This window comes from Bombina bombina, chromosome 4 (genome assembly GCF_027579735.1).
Source record: "Bombina bombina isolate aBomBom1 chromosome 4, aBomBom1.pri, whole genome shotgun sequence".
Lineage (NCBI taxonomy): Eukaryota > Metazoa > Chordata > Amphibia > Anura > Bombinatoridae > Bombina > Bombina bombina.
Window position 1 is genome coordinate 999277776 of NC_069502.1, and position 25626 is coordinate 999303401.

A 25626-nucleotide genomic window follows, 5' to 3' on the forward strand; every position below is an offset into this window, starting at 1 on the left:
AGAAACACAAATTTTCCCAAATTTTTAAATAACAGTGAAAAAATGCAGTTACACTAACGAAATTTTTACAGTGTATGTAATAAGTTAGCAGAGCATTGCACCCACTTGCAAATGGATGATTAACCCCTTAATACCAAAAACGGAATAACAAATGACAAAAACGTTTTTTAAACAGTCACAACAACTGCCACAGCTCTACTGTGGCTTTTTACCTCCCTCAATACGACTTTTGAAGCCTTTTGAGCCCTTCAGAGAAGTCCTGGATCATGCAGGAAGAAGCTGGATGTCTGTGTCTGTAATTTTTGCTGTGCAAAAAAAACCGCCAAAATAGGCCCCTCCCACTCATATTACAACAGTGGGAAGCCTCAGCGAACTGTTTCTAGGCAAAATTCAAGCCAGCCATGTGGAAAAAACTAGGCCCCAATAAGTTTTATCACCAAACATATGTAAAAAACGATTAAACATAATACACTTTTAAACAAAATACACTTTTATAAGAGTATGTATCTCTATTAATAAGCCTGATACCAGTCGCTATCACTGCATTTAAGGCTTTACTTACATTACTTCGGTATCAGCAGCATTTTCTAGCAAATTCCATCCCTAGAAAAATATTTTAACTGCACATACCTTATTACAGGAAAACCTGCACGCTATTCCCCCTCTGAAGTTACCTCACTCCTCAGAATATGTGAGAACAGCAAAGGATCTTAGTTACTTCTGCTAAGATCATAGAAAACGCAGGCAGATTCTTCTTCTAAATACTGCCTGAGATAAACAGTACACTCCGGTACCATTTAAAAATAACAAAACTTTGATTGAAGAAATAAACTAAGTATAAAACACCACAGTCCTCTTACGAAATGCATATTAGTGGAGAGTTGCAAGAGAATGACTGGATATGGCAGTGAGGGGAGGAGCTATATAGCAGCTCTGCTGTGGGTGATCCTCTTGCAACTTCCTGTTGGGAAGGAGAATATCCCACAAGTAATGGATGATCCGTGGACTGGATACACTTAACAAGAGAAATATAATTGTCTGTCATTCTTTTCTTTTAATAATACAGGTGATGTTTTATCTTAGCTGGTCAAAATAACCATGTGAATATATACTGTATATACTCTGTACTTGGGGAACTCTGTCCAAACCACTAAAGCAACACATTATTAACTACACTAGCCTTTAACTGAGGGAGGCCAAGCAAAAGAAACACGCATATGAACAGCTCAAACTGACAAAGCCTCCATGCCTCCCGTAACTTATCAGTTTACTCTGGGCAGTATATTACTCCTTCATGTGCTTGTGCTGTCACATGGCAACTAACAGCACAGCATTTGGAGAGACAAGGGGGAGGGCAAATCAGTGAAGCAGTGATTTCTGAGCCAGACCTGCCTGTCATTGAAACAGTGCAGCTGCATCCTAAAGGCTCAGCAGAGGATACAGCTTGCGTTCCGACTCTGAAGCCCGCCTGCCCTCCACGCCAGTCAGTGCAGGAACAAGGGCTGCAAAAAAGTTTAAATATTCCTGCCTCCTAACTTCCCAACTAGAACTGGTTACACAAAATAACTTACATCAATAATAATAACAAAATCCCATTAAAGATTTTTTTTAAAAATAAAACGTACTGCAGTTCCTCTGTCTGGGAAACAGGTGACTAACTCCTACACCAGGAGTAATTGTATCACTACCTCATACTCCCAACGTTTTCCCTCTGACTCTCAACAGCATTTTTCTGAGAGGAAAAATGGGCCTCAAGTCTGTGAAAACCCTTCTCAAAGAAATTTCAAGAGCACCTAATTTCTTCTTCCACCTTCTGGGAGGCAAAGATTTAGACTGGCATATCAGTGAGGTGGGAGGGATGGAGTGCTCTTGAAAGCTTGGGAATCTTTGCCTCCTCCTAGTGGCTAGGAGTTGCATCCCATGCATAATGGATCGTGGAATCTCACAACCTTATGAAAGAAAGGAACTTTTCCTTTATAATGAAAGTCTATAAAGATATGTTTAGAGCTATTATTTGCTGTCAAGAGCTTCAGTTTCAAAGCTTTAATACCCTAAACTGAAAAGGACATCAAAGCCAAATGAGGAATATCCTTACAAGATTCACAAAAACTAAGTAGCTAACCAAAAGAAAGCATATCAAGATTCTGCTCAGTAAGCATGCAAAGTGATGCTACAAGTATGCACAAGACACCTTGAGCACAGTAAATGTTTAAAACAGTGTGCACCAAAAAAGATTAATGCAGGGGCTGCAAAATACTATCCTATGAAATACTAACATGTAAATGATGTTATTACCAAAATCCTAATTATAAAGAGATAAAACATAGATTAAACTTCCAAATCCATTTTAAATAGCTCTGCATCCTGCTTTATGTGTGCTTTACCAGTGCTCCTTGATGTATTTAAAATGAGATATGGAGGAAGCAAACTGAAACATACTATCCAAGATACCCAAGTTGCCACATTAAAGGGACAGTTTGCCCAAAAATATTCTCACCTTTAATTTGTTCCCAATGATCCATTTTACCTGCTGGAGTGTATTAAATTGTTCCAATGTAACTATCGCTAATTTTGAAAAAAAAAAATGGTTTGGAAATAGAAAAGCGCTACTTGTATTTATCGCCCTATAACTTGCAAAAAAAAAGCAAAGAACATGTAAACATTGAGTATTTCTAAACTCAGGACAAAATTTAGAAGCTATTTAGCATGGGTGTTTTTTGGTGGTTGTAGATGTGTAACAGATTTTGGGGGTCAAAGTTAGGAAAAGTGTGTTTTTCCATTTTTTTTCCTCGCATTTTATATATTTTTTTTATAGTATATAGTTTTATAGTAAATTATGAAAATAATGGTTTCTTTAGAAAGTCAATTTAATGGCAAGAAAAATGGTATACAATGTGTGTGGGTACAGTAGTAAATGAGTAAGAAGAAAATTACAGCTAAACACAAACACAGCAGAAATGTAAAAATAGCCCTGTTCCTTAAAGGTAAAAACATTTAAAAGTGCTATGGTCACTAAGGAGTTAAACAACTTTTCAATTCACTTGATTTAATTTGCTTAATTCTTCAGATATCGGGCGCGATCCGATAAAGATCGTAGTTTGCGGCGCAAGCGAGGGAACACCCGCATACGGCACCGTCAGAGGATAAAGTGCCGTAAGTCTGACAAACCAGCAATGTCCAGAAATCTGCGTAAGTACAAATTTCTGGAGTCGCCAGTGACTTACAGCACTTTAGAAACTGCCAGCGCCTACAAAACCTGACTAAAGTTATTAAATCTCCCGTACTGTCTAACACGCCTCCCAAACATAGCCCGACACGTCTAACCCTCTATCCGCTATCCCCCCTCAATATCTTAACAATAAAAAATGTATTAACCCCTAAACCGCCGCTCCCGGACCCCGCCACCACCTAATAAAGTTATTAACCCCTAAACCGCCACTCGCGGACCCCGCCGCCAGCTATATTAAATCTATAACCCCGTAATGTGAGCCCCTACCCCGCCGCCATCTACCTTACCTACCCCCTAAAGTGAGCCCCTACCCAGCCTCCATCTACCTTACCTACCCCCTAAAATGAGCCCCTTACACCGCCGCCATCTACCTTACCTACCCCCTAAAGTGAGCCCCTTACACCGTCGCCATCTATTTTATAAATATTAACCCCTAATTTAATCCCCCTACACCGCCGCCAGCTATATTAACCCTAATTATATTAGGGTTAATATAGTTAAAGGGACATAATACTCATATGCTAAATCACTTGAAACTGATGCAGTATAACTGTAAAAAGCTGACAGGAAAATATCACCTGAGCATCTCTATGTAAAAAAGGAAGATATTTTACCTCACAATTTCCTCAGCTCAGCAGAGTAAGTTCTGTGTAAAAAGTTATACTTCACCTGCTCCCAGCTGCAGGTAAAAAAATAAATAAAAATGAAGAAATGAACAGCAGCCAATCAGCATCAGCAGTGCTGAGGTCATGAACTCTTACTGTGATCTCATGAGATTTGACTTAACTCTCATGAGATTTCATAGTAAGCTTCCTTTACCTGATTGGTGAAATAATATGAGAGTTCACGAGGCTCATCCTTTCAGCTGTCCCAGGACAGACACACTAAAATGCTGCTTAGAAATCCTTTACAATGGGAGGTGGCTACTGAGGAACTTTTGAGGTAAAATATCTTTCTTTTTTACATAGAGTTGTTCAGGAGATATTTTCTAGTCAGCTTTTTACAGGTATGCTGCATCACTTTCAAGTGTTTAATCATTTGGGTATTATGGCCCTTTAATATAGTTATTATATTATATATATTAACTATATTAACCCTAATTATATTAGGGTTAATATAGTTAATATCGTTATTATAATATATATATATATATATATATATATATATTTTAAGTATAATAACCCTATCTAACTCTAACATCCCTAACTAAATTCTTATTAAAATAGATGTAATTAATATTAATAATTAAAATATTCTTATTTAAACCTAAATACTTACCTATAAAATAAACCCTAAGATAGCTACAATGTAATTAATAATTACATTGTAACTATTTCAGGGTTTATATTTATTTTACAGGTAACTTGGTATTTATTTTAACTAGGTACAATAGCTATTAAATAGTTAATAACTATTTAATAGCTACCTACTTAAAATAATTACCAATTTACCTGTAAAATAAATCCTAACCTAAGTTACAAATACACATACACTATCAATAAATTAAATAAACTACAAATATCTAAACTAAAATACAATAAAATAAAATAAATTACAAAAAAACCCCACTAAATTACAAAAAATAAAAAAAATATTACAAGATTTTTAAGCTAATTACACCTATTCTAAGCCCCCTAATAAAATAATAAAGCCCCCAAAATAAAAAAATGTCCCTACCCTAGTCTAAATTAAAAAAGTTCACAGCTCTTTTACCTTACCAGCCCTTAAAAGGGCCTTTTGCGGGGCATGCCCCAAAGAAAACAGCTCTTTTGCCTGTAAAATAAAACACAATACCACCCCCCAACATTACAACCCACATACCCCTATTCTAAACCCACCCAAACCCCTCTTAAAAAAACCTAACACTACCCCCCTGAAGATCTCCCTACCTTGTCTTCACCCAGCCGGGCAGAACTCTTCATCCGATCCGGGCGATGTCCAGTCAAGCGGCAGTGAAGTCTTCTTCCATCCGGGTGATGTCTTCAATCAAGCGGCAGTGAAGTCTTCTTCCATCCGGGCGATGTCTTCAATCAAGCGGCAGTGAAGTCTTCTTCCATCCGGCGATGTCTTCAAGCAAAGCGGCATCTTCAATCTTCTTTCTTCGCTCCTCCGCCGCGGAGCATCCATCCGGCACGAAGACTGAACGAGGAATGAGGTACCTTTAAATGACGTCATCCAAGATGGCATCCGTCGAATTCCGATTGGCTGATAGGATTCTATCAGCCAATCGGAATTAAGGTAGAAAAATCTGATTGGCTGATTGAATCAAACAATCAGATTCAAGTTCAATCCGATTGGCTGATTGGTTAATAACGATATTAACTATATTAACCCTAATATAATTAGGGTTAATATAATTAATATATATAATATAATAACTATATTAACTATATTAACCCTAATATAATTAGGGTTAATATAGTTAATATAGCTGGCGGCGGTGTAGGGGGATTAAATTAGGGGTTAATATTTATAAAATAGATGGCGGCGGTGTAAGGGGCTCACTTTAGGGGGTAGGTAAGGTAGATGGCGGCGGTGTAAGGGGCTCACTTTAGGGGGTAGGTAAGGTAGATGTCGGCGGGGTAGGAGCTCACTTTAGGGGGTAGGTAAGGTAGATGGCGGCGGGGTAGAGGCTCACTTTAGGGGGTATGTAATGTAGCTGGCGATGGTGTAGGGGGATCACATTAGGGGGTTATACTTTTAATGTAGGTGGCGGCGGGGTCCGGGAGTGGCGGTTTAGGGGTTAATAACTTTATTAGGGATTGCGGCTAGGGATCGCGGTTGACAGGTAGAAAGACATTGCGCATGCGTTAGGTTTTATTTAGCAGGTAGTTTAGGGAGTTACAGGGCTCCAATAGACAGCGTAAGGCTTACTACGGCTGCATTTTGTGGCGAGGTGAAAATGCAGTAAGATTTCTCCATTTTCGCCACGTAAGTCCTTACGCTGTATATTGGATACCAAACTGCGCTGGTTTGGTATACCTGCCTATGGCCCAAAAAACTACGGGCGAAGGCAGAAATATATGAGCGTAACTTCTAGGTTACGCCGTATATGTGATACCAAACCAGCGCAAATTTCGGCGTCACCGGCTTTTTGCGGGCGACGCTGCATATCGGATCAGGCCCCTCATTGTTAAAGAAAAAGCAGTGCACATGGGTAAGCCAAGCGAACACGGCATCTATGTACAGCCACCAATCAGCAGTTACTGAGCCTATTTAGATATGCTTTTCAACAAAGAATATCAAGAGAATATCAAGAGAATGAAGCAAATAGGATAAAAGAAGTAAATTGGAAAGTTGTTTAAAAGTGCATGCTCTTTTTAATTCATGAAAGAAAAAAAAAGTAAATTTATGCTTACCTGATAAATTAATTTCTTCTATGGTAAGACGAGTTCACGGATTCATCCTTTACTTGTGGGATATTATCCTCCTGCTAACAGGAAGTGGCAAAGAGCACCACAGCAGAGCTGTCTATATAGCTCCTCCCTTAGCTCCACCCCCAGTCATTTAACCGAAGGTACAGGAAGAAAAAGGAGAAACTACAAGGTGCAGAGGTGACTGAAGTTTAAATTAAAAAAAATATATAATCTGTCTTAAAATGACAGGGCGGGCCGTGGACTCGTCTTACCATAGAAGAAATTAATTTATCAGGTAAGCATAAATTTAGTTTTCTTCTATAAAGGTAAGACGAGTCCACGGATTCATCCTTTACTTGTGGGATACAATACCAAAGCTACAGGACACAGATGAACGGGAGGGACAAGACAGATGGTTAAACAGAAGGCACCACTGCTTGAAGAACTTTTCTCCCAAAAATAGCCTCCGAAGAAGCAAAGGTATCAAATTTGGAAAATTTGGAAAAGGTATGAAGCGAAGACCAAGTCACAGCCTTACAAATCTGTTCAACAGAAGCATAATTTTTAAAAGCCCATGTGGAAGCCACCGCTTTAGTAGAGTGAGCTGTAATTCTTTCAGGAGGCTGCTGTCCAGCAGTCTCGTATGCCAAACGGATGATGCTTTTCAGCCAAAAGGCAAGAGAGGTAGCCGTAGCTTTTTGACCTCTACGTTTTCCAGAATAGACAACAAAGAAGATGTTTGACGGAAATCTTTGGTCGCTTGCAAGTAAAACTTTAAAGCACGAACCACGTCCAAGTTGTGCAATAGACGCTCCTTCTTAGAGGAAGGATTAGGACAAAGAGAAGGAACAACAATTTCCTGATTAATATTCTTATTAGTAACAACCTTAGGAAGGAATCCAGGTTTGGTACGCAAAATCAGCTTATCAGCATTGAAAACAAGATAAGGCGAGTCGCATTGCAATGCGGATAGTTCAGAAACTCTTCGAGCCGAAGAGATAGCAACTAAAAACAGAACTTTCCAAGATAGATCTTTCACTTTACCCTTCCTAGTACTTAGAGTAGGCAAAGAGAATGACTGGGGGTGGAGCTAACTATATAGACAGCTCTGCTGTGGTGCTCTTTGCCACTTCCTGTTAGCAGGAGGATAATATCCCACAAGTAAAGGATGAATCCGTGGACTTGTCTTACCTTTATAGAAGAAAGTAGGTTTAAAGGGACACTAAACCCAAAATTTTTCTTTCATGATTCAGATAGAGAATACAAATTTAAACAACATTCCAATTAACTTCTATTATTGATTTTGCTTAATATTTTAGATATCGTTTGTTGACAAAATAGCAATGCACATGGGTGAGCCAATCACACACGGCTTCTATGTGCATCGACCAATCAGCAGCTACTGAGCCTATCTAGATATCCTTTTCAGCAAAGAATATTTAGAGAATAAAACAAATTAAATAGAAGCAAATTAGAAAGTTGTTTAAAAAGGCATGCTCTTTCTAAATCATGAAAAAAAAAATTGGGTTTCATGTCCCTTTAATGACCCTTTAACATACCAACATATACATGCAATAGGTAGGTGGAGATTGGCAGAAATTTCCGGCTTCTAACAAACTAATATTTAAATATTTATGTATTTCTTACAAGCTTATAAATGTGGGACCAGTTGCAGGATGTTTCTATGGTATGTAACAATAAGTAATCAATACTGATTCGGATTTTATTATTTCTTCTTATTCTCCAAAGCACCCTGTGTGGTGAGCTAGAGAAGCAAAACGTAAACTTTGTTTTTTACTTGCACTGTTGGATTATAAATAAAGATATATATATATATATATATATATATATATATATATATATATATATAAAAGAAATCAATATTATTCAAGGGTACCGTTTTATCTGCTGTCCACTACTTTGAGTTTCACCACCTTGTTTGCCCACAACAGAATGTCAAAAAAAAAACATTTTTAGTTCTGCTTTTTCAGGAAGCCACAAACTTATGTCACCTATGTCATTCTTCATTCAGTTATGTACCAACGAGCCACAAAAAAATAGTAAAAACTGCTGCATATTGCCCAAGAAATGTCAGTTGGCAATCCGTGATTTACATGATAGAAACATTTTGAGTACAATGTCCCTTTAAGATATGCATAGTGTATGTGGGCATCCACTCTCCTGCATATAGGAACTCATATACAGGGGGAAAAAATAAAGCAGGGGCTTAAAATCAGTCAGATCACCTGCTTCCTTGCCCTTAGCAAGAAGTTTGTGGGCTACAAATTTATTTCAAATGTGAATGTTTGTTTAAAGACAAGATTAACAAATCTAAAGGCGCTAATAATGGTTCTTGCAAGAAAGATGACTGAGTGATTAAAGATATTACGTTAAAAAAGGGAGAATTAATCTCAAGTGTAAACCTGCATTCAGATGGCTAAATACCCATGTCTTTACATGTAATCCTTTAAATACAATATTTGTGGAGTAAATTATTACTGGTAATTTGATACAACTAATGATGCTTTTATAAAGCCGGTTAATTAGTCAAACTATTGCTAAATTAGACCATTTGCTATCTTTAATACAGATAGCATGATAAGCTTAACAGCGAACTCATTTTATTTTTGCAAAACAGCAGTCAATTTAGATTACAACTGTATGGTACACAGGTACGGCATTTCATTTTCTTCCACAAAGCGAGGCTTGCTCCCTTGCCATTGCTGTTTTCTTGACAGCATGTTTTGTGTTGCTGAAATGTTTCAACCTACATGGAATAAGACTCACTACTTCCACAGTTACAGATTCATTAGAAAGCTCAGCTTGAAGCTGACGGCAGAAACAAAGATCTCAAAGATAACTGCTGCATTCCTCTAAATAAAAAGGACTCACTGGGTTCCACTAATAAAAAGAAAACAAATTACCATGTATTTCAAAATTGTTAGATTCCAACATAATAAATCCGAGCTGAAAACAAATGCATTTGTGTTTGAAGCTCCCATTGCCTATGTGAAAAAAACAAAAGCTATCATCTTTGTAATAAACACGGCAAAAACGGTGTTTTAAGCAGTTGACATTAGCATTGACTATCTAACATTCTGTTAAACTATTTTTAATGGCATATTTTTACTAAACACAATGCAATCAATTTTAAAAGCTCACTTATAGTCAAATTGAATATTAAACTAGAAAATACGAATCGTGAAAGTAGCAATTTGTTTTTCTATCTCTTGACTACTATGCAACTCTTGGTAATATATATTATGTTATCAAAAGCAAAATAGAGATTAGTGCAAGAGGCCTCAAAATCATGTTTTCATGTGTATGCATGCGTGGTGTTGGTTTCTTTTTTAACGTTTAAACAAAAAATCTAAGATAATCAGATTTTAAATACATTTGCTGTACTGTCAAAGGTAAAAGACTAATTAACTATGGGCTAGATTACAAGTGGAGCACTAATTAACATTCCTGCTCAAGGGTTAATTGCGATAGAAGTAAGCTTTTTGCGTGCGTCGGGTTGCACTCATATTATGAGTTGAAAGTAAAATGTTTTTTTCTCACGCGCTAACCAGACAAACGCAAAAAGCTGAACTTAGAATATCACATTGCGTTCAAGTTTTCCCCCATAGAAGTCGATGGAGAAAAATAAGTGGGGGGAAAAACATCCCTCTCTCATGCAAACCCGATCGCATATTTTCTTGTGTGCTAATCAGGCATGAAAATATGAATATTTCACATTCCAATGTCCTTTACATAACAGAATATGTTCTATTTATTTATAAATACATATTTCTACATATATCTGATGGTTGTTTTGTACAATATATATCTATATCTATACATGATTATATAATATAGATATATACAGATCTATCTATATGTGTGCATATGTATTTGTGTGTTTATATGTGTATATACAGTACATATAAATACATATATAGAAATATAAATATACTGTACATATCCATCTTTAGACATGTATATGTATGTATCTCAATTTTGCAGCCCTTTGCCCGACTTTTTTTTTCTAACACCTTAGATCTCATATTTTTGAGCCCTTATAACTTTTGTGTGCAATATTTTTTATATATATATAATTTTTATTAGATGGTGTTATTATGAGTGCAACTATACTTTGTAATGTAGTTTTGATATGTTTTGTGCTACTTTTTAGTTTCACACAGCAGTTAAGCAGAGCTCTGAAGTAGCAGTAATTCTAGCGTGAATCACGATTGCACTCAAGCAATGGTGTTTACTTTCAACTCGTAATACCAGCGGTAAGCCCGACGAGCGCAAACACCCGCGATAAACTCCTTATTGCTTGCGTGCAAACGTTTGTGCTCTACTCGTAATCTGGCCCTTTGTGTTTAACTCATTTGCAACTGCTAATCACATAGTTATATGCAAACAATAGTGCATTAATAAAATACTATAACATATTAGAGTATTTTCTTTTTGGATTTTTAATTCCCTTTAAAGGAACAGTAAACATTTGGTTAATTCTAAGAGCGAGCACTGAAAAAGCACATTGAGTCCCACTGGGAGAAAGGCGCTATATAAATACTAGTTATTATTATTTTTATATAAAATGTTTAGTCATGCGTAATAAAACTTTGCAATGTATTTTTACTTATTTTGCTCCCTTTTCATTTAATTTAGCTCTGAAAAAAAAAAATTCATTTAATATATAATATATATATATTATATATATTATATATATATTCTCAGAACTTGAAATGCACCCTGCAGACATTCCAAGGCTAAATCTGCTACATATCTGTCCCTAATTGAATTTATCAGATAATAACTGCAACACAATTAATTTTATACTAACGTTATGACAGTAGCTATCCTTGCTTTCTGCAGTCTGACAGGTGCAGTTTGGCAATTGAAAAATAGTTGGGTTAAACAGGATGTTAATCTGTTTTAAAAATGTTAAGACTTGAGTGATGTGTTATTCTATAGCAAGACAACAGAAATGTCTTGTAATTACAAGGTGTTTACTATCCCTTTAAGTATAACCCACTGCTTAGTGTTTTTTAATTACAACAATAAAACAATCTGTTTTATATATCTTTAAACTCAGTTCCTGAGCAGCCAGGCACTAGTAGGATCTAGCTAAAAACATCTACAGAGCCAATGACAAGACACAATTGTATGAAGCCACCAATCACTAGCTATCTCTAAGTTACACACTGACAAGATACAAATGTGTGTAGCCACTAATGACAAGCTAGCTCCTAGTAGTGTGCCTATGCTTTTCAATAAAGGATAACAAGAAACAAAGTATCCTTTGGAAATGTTGAAGTTTCATTTTGACTAGTCTAAGCTAACAGGGTTCTCCCCAATGTAAACAATAAGGAACGGGGATGGAATCTCTTGAAAAGCTGTGTAGCTGTTTATTTGTTGATAAGCATAACAACAAGTGTAATCTATAAGCAGGTAGTGAAGGATCTGACGCGTTTCGCACATGCGCCAAATGTCCCAGAAAATATGCAAAATACAAAGTAGGAAGCTAAAATCAATACCATAGGTATGAGGTGGGAAAAATGTGTTTTCAGTTCATAAAGAGAATGATAATATTGAATGGACTAAAAATTAAAGCATCATATGGGTGTTTAAACCACTTTGGTTTGAAATTACTCATCACACTAACACCCAAGAGTGTTTTAAATAGCCAATCTTTCCACTTCAGCTTTGCAGCATACAACACTTGTTGATGGGCTTTATTTACAAACTCCTGCTTACTTTCAGTCTTGTTTTTGGACATCTTGTCTAGGAGAAAACACAGCTCATGCAATGCTGAGCCCATTGTTTTATCATTAAACACACAATAACAGCCTGGCACAGAAACTATAAACACAAAGCATTTGAATAAGGTAGATAATTATCAGATAGGTGCAAAAAATTCACATCAAGTTATCAAGAAATCAAAAAGAATATATTTTTGTACACTTTAAAACATTGTACTCCCCATTAATTTGTTCCCAATGGTCCATTTTACTTGCTGGAATGTATTTAATTATTTGTAAACTTTTACTTTCCCTTTATGTTGTTATTTGAAATAACTGTTTTACCTGTTGAAACCTCCACCTATACTAAAAATATGAATACAAATGTATTCTCTTTAGAAAAGCTATGTAAACATGAGACAACAACATTAATTAAAATAACCAGTGGGAGGTAGGAGAGACAGCAATGTTTTTGTATCTGAAATAGCTGGTTGTGCTCATTCAAAGTAATTGGCATTTCAATACCTAAATATTATCATGTTTTCTCTTTGTAGGCTATGTGCTTAGAAAGAGATAACATGAGCTGGGCTTCTTTACCTTTAGGCTCAAACCCATTTATATAGGCATGTCTTTGAGAACAAAAGAGGATGGTTTAAATGAGCAAAATCAAATATTTCAAATACAAAAAAATAAACATGAAAGAACAATTTTGTATACTTTTAATAGTCTTCACTAAGTATTACAAGTATAAGTTGAAAGTGATGCAGCATAACTGTAAAAAGCTGACAGGAAAATATCACCTGAACATCTCAATGTAAAAAAGGAAGATATTTTACCTCACAATTTCCTCAGCTCACCAGAGTAAGTATTCTGTAAAAAGATATCTTTCAGTTACTGTCCAGCTGCAGGTATAAAAAAAAAAAAAAGACAAGAATTGAACAGCAGCCAATCGGCATTAGCAGTGCTGAGGTCATGAATTCTTTTACTGTGATCTCATGAGATTTCATAGTAAACTTCCTTAAACTAATTAGGAAAATAACATGAGTGTGCATGAGGCTCACTCCCTTGCCTGTCCCGGGACAGGCATACTGATTTGCTGCTTAAAGTCCTTTACAATGGGGTGTGAATTTTGAGGTCAAATATCTTCCTTTTTACAAAGAGATGTTCATGTAATATTTTCTAGTCAGCTTTTTTCAGCTATGCTGCCGCACTTTCAAGTGTTTAAACATTTGGGTATCATCGCCCTTTAACTGAAAACAAATGCTACAGTACTGTGCACATTTAAAAAGACCAGTCTTAAAAACTTAAATTATGCTTACTTGATAATTTCCTTCTTCTGTACAGGGAGAGCAGCCCACAGCTGCATTTATTACTTTTGGGAAATACAGAACTTGGCCACCAGGAGGAGGCAAAAACACCCCAGCCACAGGCTTAAATACTCCTTCCCCACTTCCCTCATCACCTAGTCATTCTGCCAAGGGAACAAGGAACAGTAGGAGAAATATCAGGGTGAAAAAAGGTGTCAGAAGAACAAATAAAAAAGAATTTAGGCTGCTCACAGAAAAAAACGGGCGGGGAGCTGTGGACATAAGAAAAGAAAATTATCAGGTAAGCATAATTTAAGTTTTTCTTCTTAAAACGGGGAGAGTCCAGAGCTGCATTAACTACTTTTGGGAAATCAATACCCAAGCTTAGAGAGGACACTGAATGCAAACAGGCGGGAATAAGAAGCGGCCCATTCTGATGGCACCACAGCCTGACACAACCCGGATACCCAATAAAAAAACTACTTCAACAGAAGCAAGAGGAACAAAATATAGAAGAGGACAAGGTAACTGCCCATCAATTAGTACCATAAAGATCCCAGTTAGAGATCACACTAAATTCTGGACTCCACGGAGCACAAAAGCCTCTGAGGAGACAAAAATCCCACTCTATAGAAGCACACAAAGAAAAACCTCTCCAAGGACAATGGCAAGGGAAACAACAAAAACTCTCACACCACATTCTCCCTAACTGAAAGAAGGGAAGAATCAGTTAATAATGGTCCAAAAGAACCTCCATAAACAATCCCCGAAGAATCAGACACAAAACAGAGAGAAAAGCCCCTAGCATAACTTGAAAAGAGCGGCTACCAGGCTGCAAGAGGACAAAATCCCATAGAAAATACTCTGCCGACGGAGGAGAGCAAGGAAAAGAAAAATTCCAGATCACCTCCTACATGGATCAAAAAAGAACCAATGAAAAGCCTTAACCAGAACCGAAGTCCCAGAAGGACAAAGGGACAAAAGGTAGAACAAGACTACCTTACCATAGACAGCTAACTAACACAGAGAAACTGAACACCCGTAGGTCAGAAAAAAAACCCAGGAGCAGAACAGGAACGGAATAGTAACATCTGTTTACGCCACAAACGAAAGACGCAGGCTTCAGTCGGATAGGCCGTCAGACTAAACGTCCAACCAGTAACTAGCCAAACGAGTAGCTAGCAAACCTGCACCAGGACATTCCTGGAAAAGAACGAGAGAAAAAAATCAGAAAACAGGGCGGACCAACTCCCTCCCTACAAGAAAACAAGGTAAGGCAGGACAACACCCTGACCAATAAAGAAGAACCAACTACCCACTAAAGGAAGGTTCCCGAATCAACTGCAAGGCCTCCCAACCTAAGTAAGGATCCTTCAGGAGACAAGAGACGTGGTGGATGCCCAAACAGAACAGTCAGAATTCCTGACCCCTACTCTGATCGAATCGTCCTATCCTAAGGACAAGAGAGATTAAAAAATCCCAGCATCAACAAGGCCCGGAGATCAGATAATTAATCTCCAGCCATGAGTTCCTAAGAAAAAGAAGCAGGAAAGAGGCACCAACACCCAGAGAGACTAACTCGGGATACAGGATACCTATCCTGATTACCCTTCAGAAACTCGAAGGGAGGGTACACTGCAGACAAGAGAAACCCTCGACCCACTGAACTCCTACAGACAGATAATGAAAACTACCTCAGGAGGAGCCAACTGGACAGGCGCAGTAGACCAGAGCTTTCCAAATAGAAGGAAAACAAAGAAACCCAGGAATATTGCAGTAAAGAAACTTCCTCCATCTCTCCAGAAGAGAGATAGAACTGCCCCAGTAGGAACAAGGAAATTTCCCCAGGATCGGGAAAACAAGCTTACTACGGAAAACCGGACCCCAAAAAACAGGTGCCGGATCAAGACCAAAAACCTTGCAGAACAACCACAAAGTTACCTGGAAATTTGCACACAAGTTGATGCATGTCATACTCCCATGGGGTGTTGCACTCTGATCTCTCATGAAGTGGCTGTCCATTCAGCCCCAAAAGGCTTCTAAGATAACATCAACCAAGTCCAAAGACAAAGGAAGGACCCAAAAGAGATCAGAACTCCATGACAGAGAAAATTATAGTCTCTAAAGATCCATTCTGGATCAACCCTAAGACAACCTACAGCTCAAGGAACTAACGAATGAACGAGCATCCTAAAACAGCTATCAGTTGTCGACAAGAGAGACTACATAACAATCCCCCAGATCCCCAAATATATAGGATCAAAAAGAGGATACTGCAAGGACAAAAACGGTCCCTGAGAACCGAGTCCCTGCAACCAGATGACCGAAAGCCCTACCCCAAAAGGCAAGGGGAAGCGGAAAGCACAGATATCCTCAAAAAAGAGGAGAGAAACACAGGCAAAAGAGATCTGAAAATCGGACAATCCCATCCACAAGGAGTACCAATAGGGGGGAATAATCCCCCCCTACACCAGGTATTGGAGATCTCCATGCAGACATCTGATCGATCATCCCCCTTTGGAAGGGAGGACTCTAGCTCCTGTCCAAAGGACCTCAGGAACTACAAATATACTGCCATAGCAGAATTCGTTATTCCAGCAAACCATGTAAGCTATGCAGGGACAAAATACTTAGTATCGAGTACGACCAAACATCGGACGCCCCACCAAGATGAAATAAAGTAGGACCAGCCTGATATCTAGGATATACGGTCCTCCTATAACCCAGACAAGTAGAGAAACAGATCCTCTCACGATACAGAAATGGAGCTCTAAAAAATTGTACGTTCCGTAATAGCCATGAGCCCCAATATTTCTACACATAAGCAGACAGAATCACATAACAAACATGATTAAAGTCCCCCACTGCTTAATAACCTCCCCCTCAGGAGATATTAAACCTTGATTTCATAAAGATAAAGAAATCCCACTGAGACCCTGACTTCTATCATTCACATTACATTCTCACAATGGACTTGGCGTTGCTTCTGAAATGGACTTGGGAGAAGAAAGCAGGCAGCAAAACTCGTCAACGCTGATTGCTTGTGGAGCTGTTAATATGAGTCGGGATGGCTTCTCAGAAAGACTCTCCCTGCATCTCCAGACTCTTTCATCCATGCTCTCACTGAGAGGCTGACAGGACTACTTAAAACTCCAGCCCCATCTCGAAGAGTACTACCCTCCATAAGAGACTACTCCGAAATCTTCTGACACTTCTCTGCCAACCTCCTGTGACAAAAGGCAAAGAATGACTGGGGGATGAGGTAAGTAGGGGAGGTATTTAAGACTTTGGCTGGGGTGTCTTTGCCTCCACTTGGTGACCAGTTTCTGTGTTTCCCAAAAGTAATGTGTTTTTTGTCAATGGATATTTTCACAGAGACTATTAGAGTTCTAGGGGGGTAGGCGTATATCAATTAACCTATTGTTTGACCTGGAAGGGTTTAAATAGCAAGTGTATCAATCTTTTAACATTGTATAGCCTGAGGAAACAGCCCTTGCAGGGCTGAGAAATGCGTCGCTTTGTTTTTAATAAAAATATGGTTTTATGATACACTTGCTTCCTTCTGGGACCTTTATTTTGTGTGTCTTTGAGAGGATTTTTACCTATGCCTGAGTACAGTCTACTGGGCGACTGAAAGGTCCCAGCTTGCTGTGACTGCACCTGGAGGTGCGCTACATCTTGTAAGTACAAACATTAAGTGAGATTGCATCACCTGTTCCCACTGTACTAGGCTATGGTAGCTGTGCTTTATCACTGACAGGTTTCCTTGCCCACTGACCATCTCTTCGGGTGCCTGGACGCTTGGCACACAGTGAGCTGGGCCACTGAGATTGATCCAGTCTGCTCCGCTTGCACCATTGGATGCTTCACCTTTGTGAGTACCTATTTTTGCATAAACCTGTATAATCCTTTTAATAGACGTTACTAGGCCATATTGGTGCCTCTGTGTTTTTATTCTCTCCAGATCTACTATCACCAGGGACCGACCATCCTTGTGACAGAGTGCTGCCAGCTTGTTTTGGAATATAAGGACCTATTTTATGTTTGTCTTTGATTGTTTTTGTGCATTGGTTTCTATTGGTATTGATGATCAATATTATTATAGTTTATATACACTGATATACCTAGCTATAGGACTATTGTAGTAGGGAAGCACCCCCTATGGGATTAGGTATTGCTTATCTTATAAAATTATTGTCCAAAAGTAATGGATACAGCTGTAGACTCTCCCCGTTTTAAGAAGAAAAATCGATTTTCATTCTGATTCTTGCTAATATGGTGAGGGGATTAAAAAAAATTGGGACTAATTTCCACACCACTATCTACTGTACAGAAACATGAACATAAGGGCTGCCTGGCAGAGAAAAGAATACAGAAAAACAAAAGTAAACAAATACAAAATGATACAAACCTTCCTTCTCCAGAGTGAGCTTCTGTCTCAGAAGGTGATTGACAATTCCACTCAAACAAGCATAACACTGATGGCCCATTGCATTCCAGTTCATACAGTTCAATACACCAATTGCTTCTTCTACTTCTTCATTGCGGAGATACTGTGAGATAATCTCCACTGGTCCAAGTTGTCCTCTTGAGACTGCCCCTGTTCCATAAGTATATATTAAACACTTATTCAAGAGACAGTGTACTCTGTATGCTTTGAAACAGCATGGTCAAAATGTATTATGTTAAAACACTTTTGATATGTTTAAAAATATATTTTTTGATCCTTGTAACTATGTGGCTGCTTGTTTGAGTCAGATCTGAGGATAAAACCTCAAACATACCATTTCTTGCTCCCATATCTATACTTAAAAGGAATCTGTACTGTAATATTTTCCCTTTGATGTATTCCCAGTGACTTGTTACACCAACTGCAGAGAATTAAAAACATTTTAATTTGTTCCTTTAGATTTGTTTTGCAATTGAAATAGCTGACTTTGCTCAATGAAATCACATCCCATTAAGAATATTTCAGAACCTAAATATTGACCTTTGGGTATAGAGACAATAGCCTATATTTAACAAGGTCTGGCGGACCTGATCCGACAGTGCGGATCAGGTCTGCCAGACCTCGCTGAATGTGGAGAGCAATACGCTCTCCGTATTCAGCATTGCACCAGCAGCTCACTAGAGCTGCTGGTGCAACGCCGCCCCCTGCTGACTCGCGGCCATTCGGCCGCCAGCAGGGAGCTGTCAATCAACCCGATCGTACTCGATCGGGTTGAATTGCGGCGATGTCTGTCCGCCTGCTCAGAGCAGGCGGACAGGTTATGGAACAGCGGTCAACCTCCCTACGGAGCTTGTTAAATGGGCCCCATAGAGATAAGATAATCTGCTTGTTTTTTTTTTTTCATTCTCAGTCCAGTTGAGTAAGCGTTCTCTTGAGAACAATGAGCAAAACCAATTATTTCAAATACAAAAGTAAACCTAAAAGAGCTATTTCCAATACATTTAATAATGTGTAGCTGGTATAACAAGCCATTGGGAATACTTTAAAGAGAATGAGGAAAAGGGAGTACATGATATCAAGCTAATTACATGACAACACAAGAGATTGCCATTGTATTCCTTACTATAAAGGTTCTTATAAATAAAATATTAGCATTGCATTAGTTTGTGGGAGATAATTATTTCCATAATTAACATTTTTTTAGCATATTCCAACACGGTTAACAGAGCAGCTTTCTCGCACAATAATTCTGTGTACAAGGTGTTTCCAGTGCAGCTGAGTATTCTGGGAAATAAAATTTGAAAGAGGCTATGTATTACTTTTATGCCACTATCCACTTAGCATTTGCTTCCTGTTTAGAGGTTTATAAAATATAGCTTAGGATGGAATGAGTATATATCTGGATGATTGAAGGACAAATCTCATGTTACTGTTGCTGAGCTGATCTTCACATTTTTACTCAATTTGTCAAATCTATTGAGTAAGGCAAACCAGAACTGCTGCATTAATATTGTAACATTACTTATTCCTTCCTTGCCAAACTATCTTTCTGTGTATTCTCTGCATCTACTTCATCCCCATTACTGTTAAAAAGAGATTGGTGAGTTCTTTTTTAGCAAAGCACATCTTATTTATATCACATTTTTAACAGCTATCAACTCTGCTCAAATCCTAACACGAATGACACAGTTTAGGGTGCAATGGCATAAGTTGTATTTATTTCCCCATATTGCTCATATAGATATTCTAACCTAAGAATTACAGCACTCACAGTAATGCTTAAAGGGACATTAAACACTAAACAAATGCTAGATAGAATGATACATTCAAAGAAAAGATTAGTTTGATGATAATATGTAAGATGTATTTTTTTAAGTTTCATTAGTTGCTAAAATAGTGACAAAATAAGTGTAAAGTTTTAGTGTCTATAAAACAATGGGAGCTGCCATGTTGTAACTTAGGTTACCTTCCCTGCTGTGACCAATAAGGGACAGTTATAAATAGGTCATTAGATTGTGCAGCCAATGGCTGTATGGAATATAACAGTGTTCTGCTCTTCCATTTCTAACAGGAATGGAAAAGCTCACAATTTCAGAATGGAATTACAGGAAATAAAGAATGAAAGTATATTGCAGACTTTTATATATATATATATATATATATATATATATATATATATATATATATATATATATACAAAACACGGAACTGCACTCTCATACCGGACCGGGTACACATCCCATGACGCTGCAACATGCTCAGCCCTGGGTGCCACTGGCACTCACAGGAAGCTGTGCTGTCCCCAGAGCCACAAGCAGTTAACCCCAGACAGGTCTGGGTGCAAGAACCATAGGGAAAATTACAAAACAAATTAATACAACACACAGAGAAAACCCAGCACTCACTTACAAGCTCTCAGCTAAGATTTAAAAGCAAAAATGGAAAGGTTAGTCACTGCATCTGGCCAAATGGGACAAGCTCAGGTACCACGTCAAGGTCCTCTCCAATACCTGAGACCCTCAGGTATTGGAGAGGACCTTGACGTGGTACCTGAGCTTGTCCCATTTGGCCAGATGCGGTGACTAACCTTTCCATTTTCACTTTTAAATCTTAGCTGAGAGCTTGTAAGTGAGTGCTGGGTTTTCTCTGTGTGTTTTATATATATATATATATATATATATATATGACTTATAATTTTAAATTACCATCTCAAAGTGTTTAATGTCCCTTTAAAACCTGACAACAAAAATTAGAAATATATGGGAGGAAACAGCTAGATTTTTAGGAAGGCTGTTTTCTAAGGAAATAACGCTCACACCAGAACAAACACTTTTACACTTTCCAAATAAAGAAATCCGAAAACACCAACACAAATTAGTAGAAATGATATACACTGTAACGCGACGGAGTATAGCCAGGTTTTGGAAATCAGCCCCTCCATCCTTTGCGTATGTATTACGCAAATTAGAATACCATCATATTAGAACCGAATTAACAGCAAATATTTTATATAAGCAAGATCAATTCATAGCAGAATAGGAACCCTATATAATGTTCCGAGAGGAAATAAGAACGGAGAATAGAGAAATAGAGGTAGGAACTAGAGATGTTTTATAAGTCAGAAAGAATATCACTAGTTGTCCGGGAGTGTCTGGATAGTCTGCTGGAATTAACTCTGATTTTGTTTGACTGCCATTACTATACAATAAGTAGTATTGTTGTACAATTGTGCATTGTTTTCTTTTATGTTGTACTCATTTAAATATCTTTTAATAAAGAAAAATTATTGTGTTAAAAAAAACCTGACAATAGAAAGTGGTATTTTCTACAAAATATGCACAAAAGCAGTGAGCAAAACTAGCAGATGTATGTGTAGATCCACAATTTATTTTATAACTAAAATCAACACATACAGAACAACTACCCTTAACCTCTAACTGCTATCTAACAAATTCAGTCTCCACAGGTTATTTGAAGTGTTAACACGACCCTTATGGAAAAAACAAAGTCAGCCAAAGTAACAATTTGTTCCACATAAAATAGTTTTAAAAAATTACATCATATTTGTTTAATATCCCCAAAGCAAAGATTTTTTTTTTCTTTTTGCAGTTGTTCATGGTACTTGATCTCATTGGCAAAAACCAGAACCACAAACCCTGCAAAATAATAAGGAAGGGATTTATTATTTATCAGTGGATACATCCCCAGAAGTCAATTGATCTCATTAACAAGAGGAGTCCGGACAGAGAACTGCTTAACCTTGTTAGCGTGACACAGAGGAGACAGTAACCAAAAAGCAGTAACGATCCCATAAAGTATATTCTGACTGACATAATGAACATAGAGAGAAAAAGTGCAATCCTTCACTGTGAAGAATAGTTTATCTTAATACAAACAATGTATTTTAAATGTGACAAATCTCTATGGTAGAGGTGAAGCCTCTTTGCCTTTAGATGCTTGACCTTTTTGGATGGTGCACTTCCAAACGACCTGCTTTGGAGAAAGAGGTGACAGCCAACGCGTAGCCTAATTGATTTACAAACTGTGTCTAGGGAGGCAGTCCAATTAAATTTACAAGATGGCAATTAGCTAGACGGCCTCTAAATCCCAGATCTGTGAGTATGCTGGCCTGAGTGGGAACATAAATGTGCTGAAAATAACAAGTGAAGAGCTGTTCATAAATAAATCTGCTGCAAACAGTCACAAGGAAGAAGACAGCAAAGTGAGGTCTGAAAACAACAGTAACCAAGAAAGTTGTAAAAATATAAAAAGAACACTTGTTAGTACATAAATTATTATAATTTCACTGATCATTTTCTTTTTTAGTTATCCAAAGAGGGACATGAAACCCAAATTTATCCTTTCATGATTCAGAGTGTAAGCCTCATTTATATTAACAAAATTATTTTGTTCTCGTGATATCGTTTGTTGAAAAGCAGGTAGTTAGATTTAGGAGCATGCATGTATCTGGAACAATATTTGGCAGCAGTTAGTTTTTTTGTATTTTTAAGTATGTTATACATTTGCAGTGCTTGTTGTTATACAGTGCTCCAGACATGTGCTTGCTTCCTACCTAGGTATCCTCTTCAACAAAGAATGCCATGAGAACAAAGAAAATTTAATAATAGAGGTAATTTGGAAGCTTTTTTTTTTTTTTTTTTTAAATATAGGATCTATCAGATTTCGGAATTTTGGGTTTCATGTCCCTTTCATAGCTACTAAACAAAAGAATGTCTTCAAAATATACTTTGGATTAAGATTCTAAACAATATTACCAAAAAAAAAAAAACACCAAAAACTAAAGCGTGCTAACAGACCATGGGGGATATTTATCAAAGTCTCAACTATGCTGCATTCACCGGCACCAAAACGCTCGCCTAACATCGCGGCGGCGGACCTGAATACGCTCTCCATATTTATAAAAAAAAAAGCAGGCAAAAAGACGGGCACCAAGTACGGGGCGATGAGCATCGGACTGTTGTTAAATAGCAGTCATCGATCTCACGTCTATTCGGCTTTTTACCAACGTTATTTATACCCTGTCACTAAACGCCGCCACTATACTAAAATGTTTAACCCCATCCCGCCGCTCCCGAACCCCGCCACAACCTAAATAAAGTTATTAACCCCTATCCCGCCGCTCCCGGACCCCGCCGCCAGTAAATAAACATATTAACCCCTAACCCTCTGGCCTCCCACATCTCTACCACTAACAAAACATATTAACCCCTAAACTGCCAGCCCCCACATTGCCATAAACTAAATTAAGCTATTAACCCCTAAACCTAACAACCCGCTAACTTTAAATTAAAATTACAACATCCCTATCTTCAAATAAATTTAAACTTACCTGTAGAATTAAAATAAACTATACTAATTAATAAACTATTAATTAGCCTACCCTAACTATTATACTACAATTAAATTAAACTAGCAATTAAATTAACTAAATTAAATATTAAAAAAACAGAACCCTACTCAAATTATTTAAATATACTATTTAACCTTATTAAAAATTACTAGATTACAAAAAAAATAAACGCTAAATTACGGGAAAAAAAACCCACATTATCAAAAATAAAAAAGAATTACACCTATTCTAATAGCCCTATCAAAATAAAAAAAAAAACCTAGCCTACAATAAACTACCAATGGCCCTTAAAAGGGCTTTTTGTGGGGCATTGCCCCAAAGAAATCAGCTCTTTTACCTGTAAAAAAAAAAAAAAACACCCTCGAACAGTAAAACCCACCACCCAACCAACCAACCCCCCAAAAAAAAACCTATCTAAAAAAACTTTAGCTCCCCATTGCCCTGAAAAGGGCATTTAGCTCTTTTACCTGCCCAGACCCTACTCTAAAAATAAAACCCACCCAAAAAAACCTTAAATAAACCTAGTTCTAACCCCGACAATCCACTTACAGTTATAGAAGTCCCGCTTGAAGGATCCATCCAGCCGGCAAGAAGTCTTTATCCAGGCGGCCTCTTCGCTCGTCATCCAGCCAGAGAAGTCTTCATCCAGGCGGCATCTTCTATCTTCATCCATCCGGAACGGAGCGGGTCCATCCTGAAGACATCCGGCGCAGAGCTCCTCTTCAATACGGTTGGCGCCGTAAACTGGATCTTCAATGCAAGTGACGTCATCCAAGATGGTGTCCCTTGCATTCCTATTGGCTGAAAGGTTCCAATCAGCCAATAGGATTCAAGCTGCTAAAATCCTATTGGCTGTTCCAATCAGCCAATAGGATTTGAGCAGCTCTCATCCTATTGGCTGATTGGAACAGCCAATAGGATGAGAGCTGCTCAAATCCTATTAGCTGATTGGAACCTTTCAGCCAATAGGAATGCAAGAAACGCCATCTTGGATGACGCCACTTGCATTGAAGATTTAGTTTACAGCGGCGACCATATTGAAGAGGAGCTCCGCGCCGGATATCTTCAGGATTGACCCGCTCCGCGCCGGATGGATGAAGATCGAAGAAACCGTCTGGATGAAGACTTCTTGCCGGCTAAATGGATCCTTCAAGCTGGACTTCAATAACTGTAAGTGGATCAACGGGGGTTAGTGTTAGGTTTATTTAAGGGTTTTTCTGGGTGGGTTTTATTTTTAGAGTAGGGTCTGGGCAGGTAAAAGAGCTAAATGCCCATACAAATGCCCTTTTCAGGGCAATGGGGAGTTTAGGTTATTTTAGATAGGGTTTTTGTTGGGGGGGGGGTTGGTTGGTTGGTTGGGTGGTGGGTTTTACTGTGGTGGGGTGTTTGTTTTTTTACAGGTAAAAGGGTTGATTTCTTTGGGGCACTTTTTAAGGGCCATTGGTAGTTTAGTGTAGGCTAGGGTTTTTTTTTTATTTTGGGGGGCTTTTTTATTTTGATAGGGCTATTAGATTAGGTGTAATTCTTTTTTATTTTTGATAATGTGTTTTTTTCCCCTGTAATTTAGTCTTGTTTATTTTTTGTAACTTAGCGTTTATTTTTTTTGTAATTTAGTAATTTTTAATAAGGTTAAATAGTATATTTAAATAATTTGAGTTAAGGTTTTTTAATATGTAATTTAGTTAATTTAATTGCTAGTTTAATTTAATTGTAGTATAATAGTTAGGGTAGGTTGATTAATAGTTTAAAATTAGTTTATTTTAATTCTACAGGTAAGTTTTAATTTATTTGAAGATAGGGATGTTGTAATTTTAATTTAAAATTAGCGAGTTGTTAGGTTTAGGGGTTAATAGCTTAATTTAGTTTATAGCAATGTGGGGGGCTGGCGGTTTAGGGGTTAATAGGTTTAGTTAGTGGTAGTGATGTGGAGGCCAGAGGTTTAGGGGTTAATACGTTTATTTAGGTTGTGGCGGGGTCGTGAGCGGAGGAATAGGGGTTAATACACTTTATTTAGGTTGTGGCGATGTCAGATTGGGGGTGTTTAGACTTGGGGTTTATGTTAGGGTGTTAGGTGTAAACGTAACTTGTTTTCTACCATATAAATCAATGGGATATCTGGCAGCATCGAACATAAGCTTTCGGTGCTTTCAGACTATTTCTATGGGATCCGCAGCCTCCAAA

At 37.8% G+C, this 25626-nt stretch overlaps 1 protein-coding gene across 1 annotated transcript in view; it reads right to left on the minus strand.

The window, feature by feature from the left end:
* WDPCP (WD repeat containing planar cell polarity effector) overlaps positions 1 to 25626 on the minus strand; it is a 1247576-nt gene that overhangs the window by 583108 nt on the left and 638842 nt on the right. Inside the window, exon 11 of the mRNA XM_053712064.1 lies at positions 18036 to 18224. Coding sequence (XP_053568039.1) covers positions 18036 to 18224 — 189 coding nt within the window. The remainder of the gene's footprint in view (positions 1 to 18035; positions 18225 to 25626) is intronic.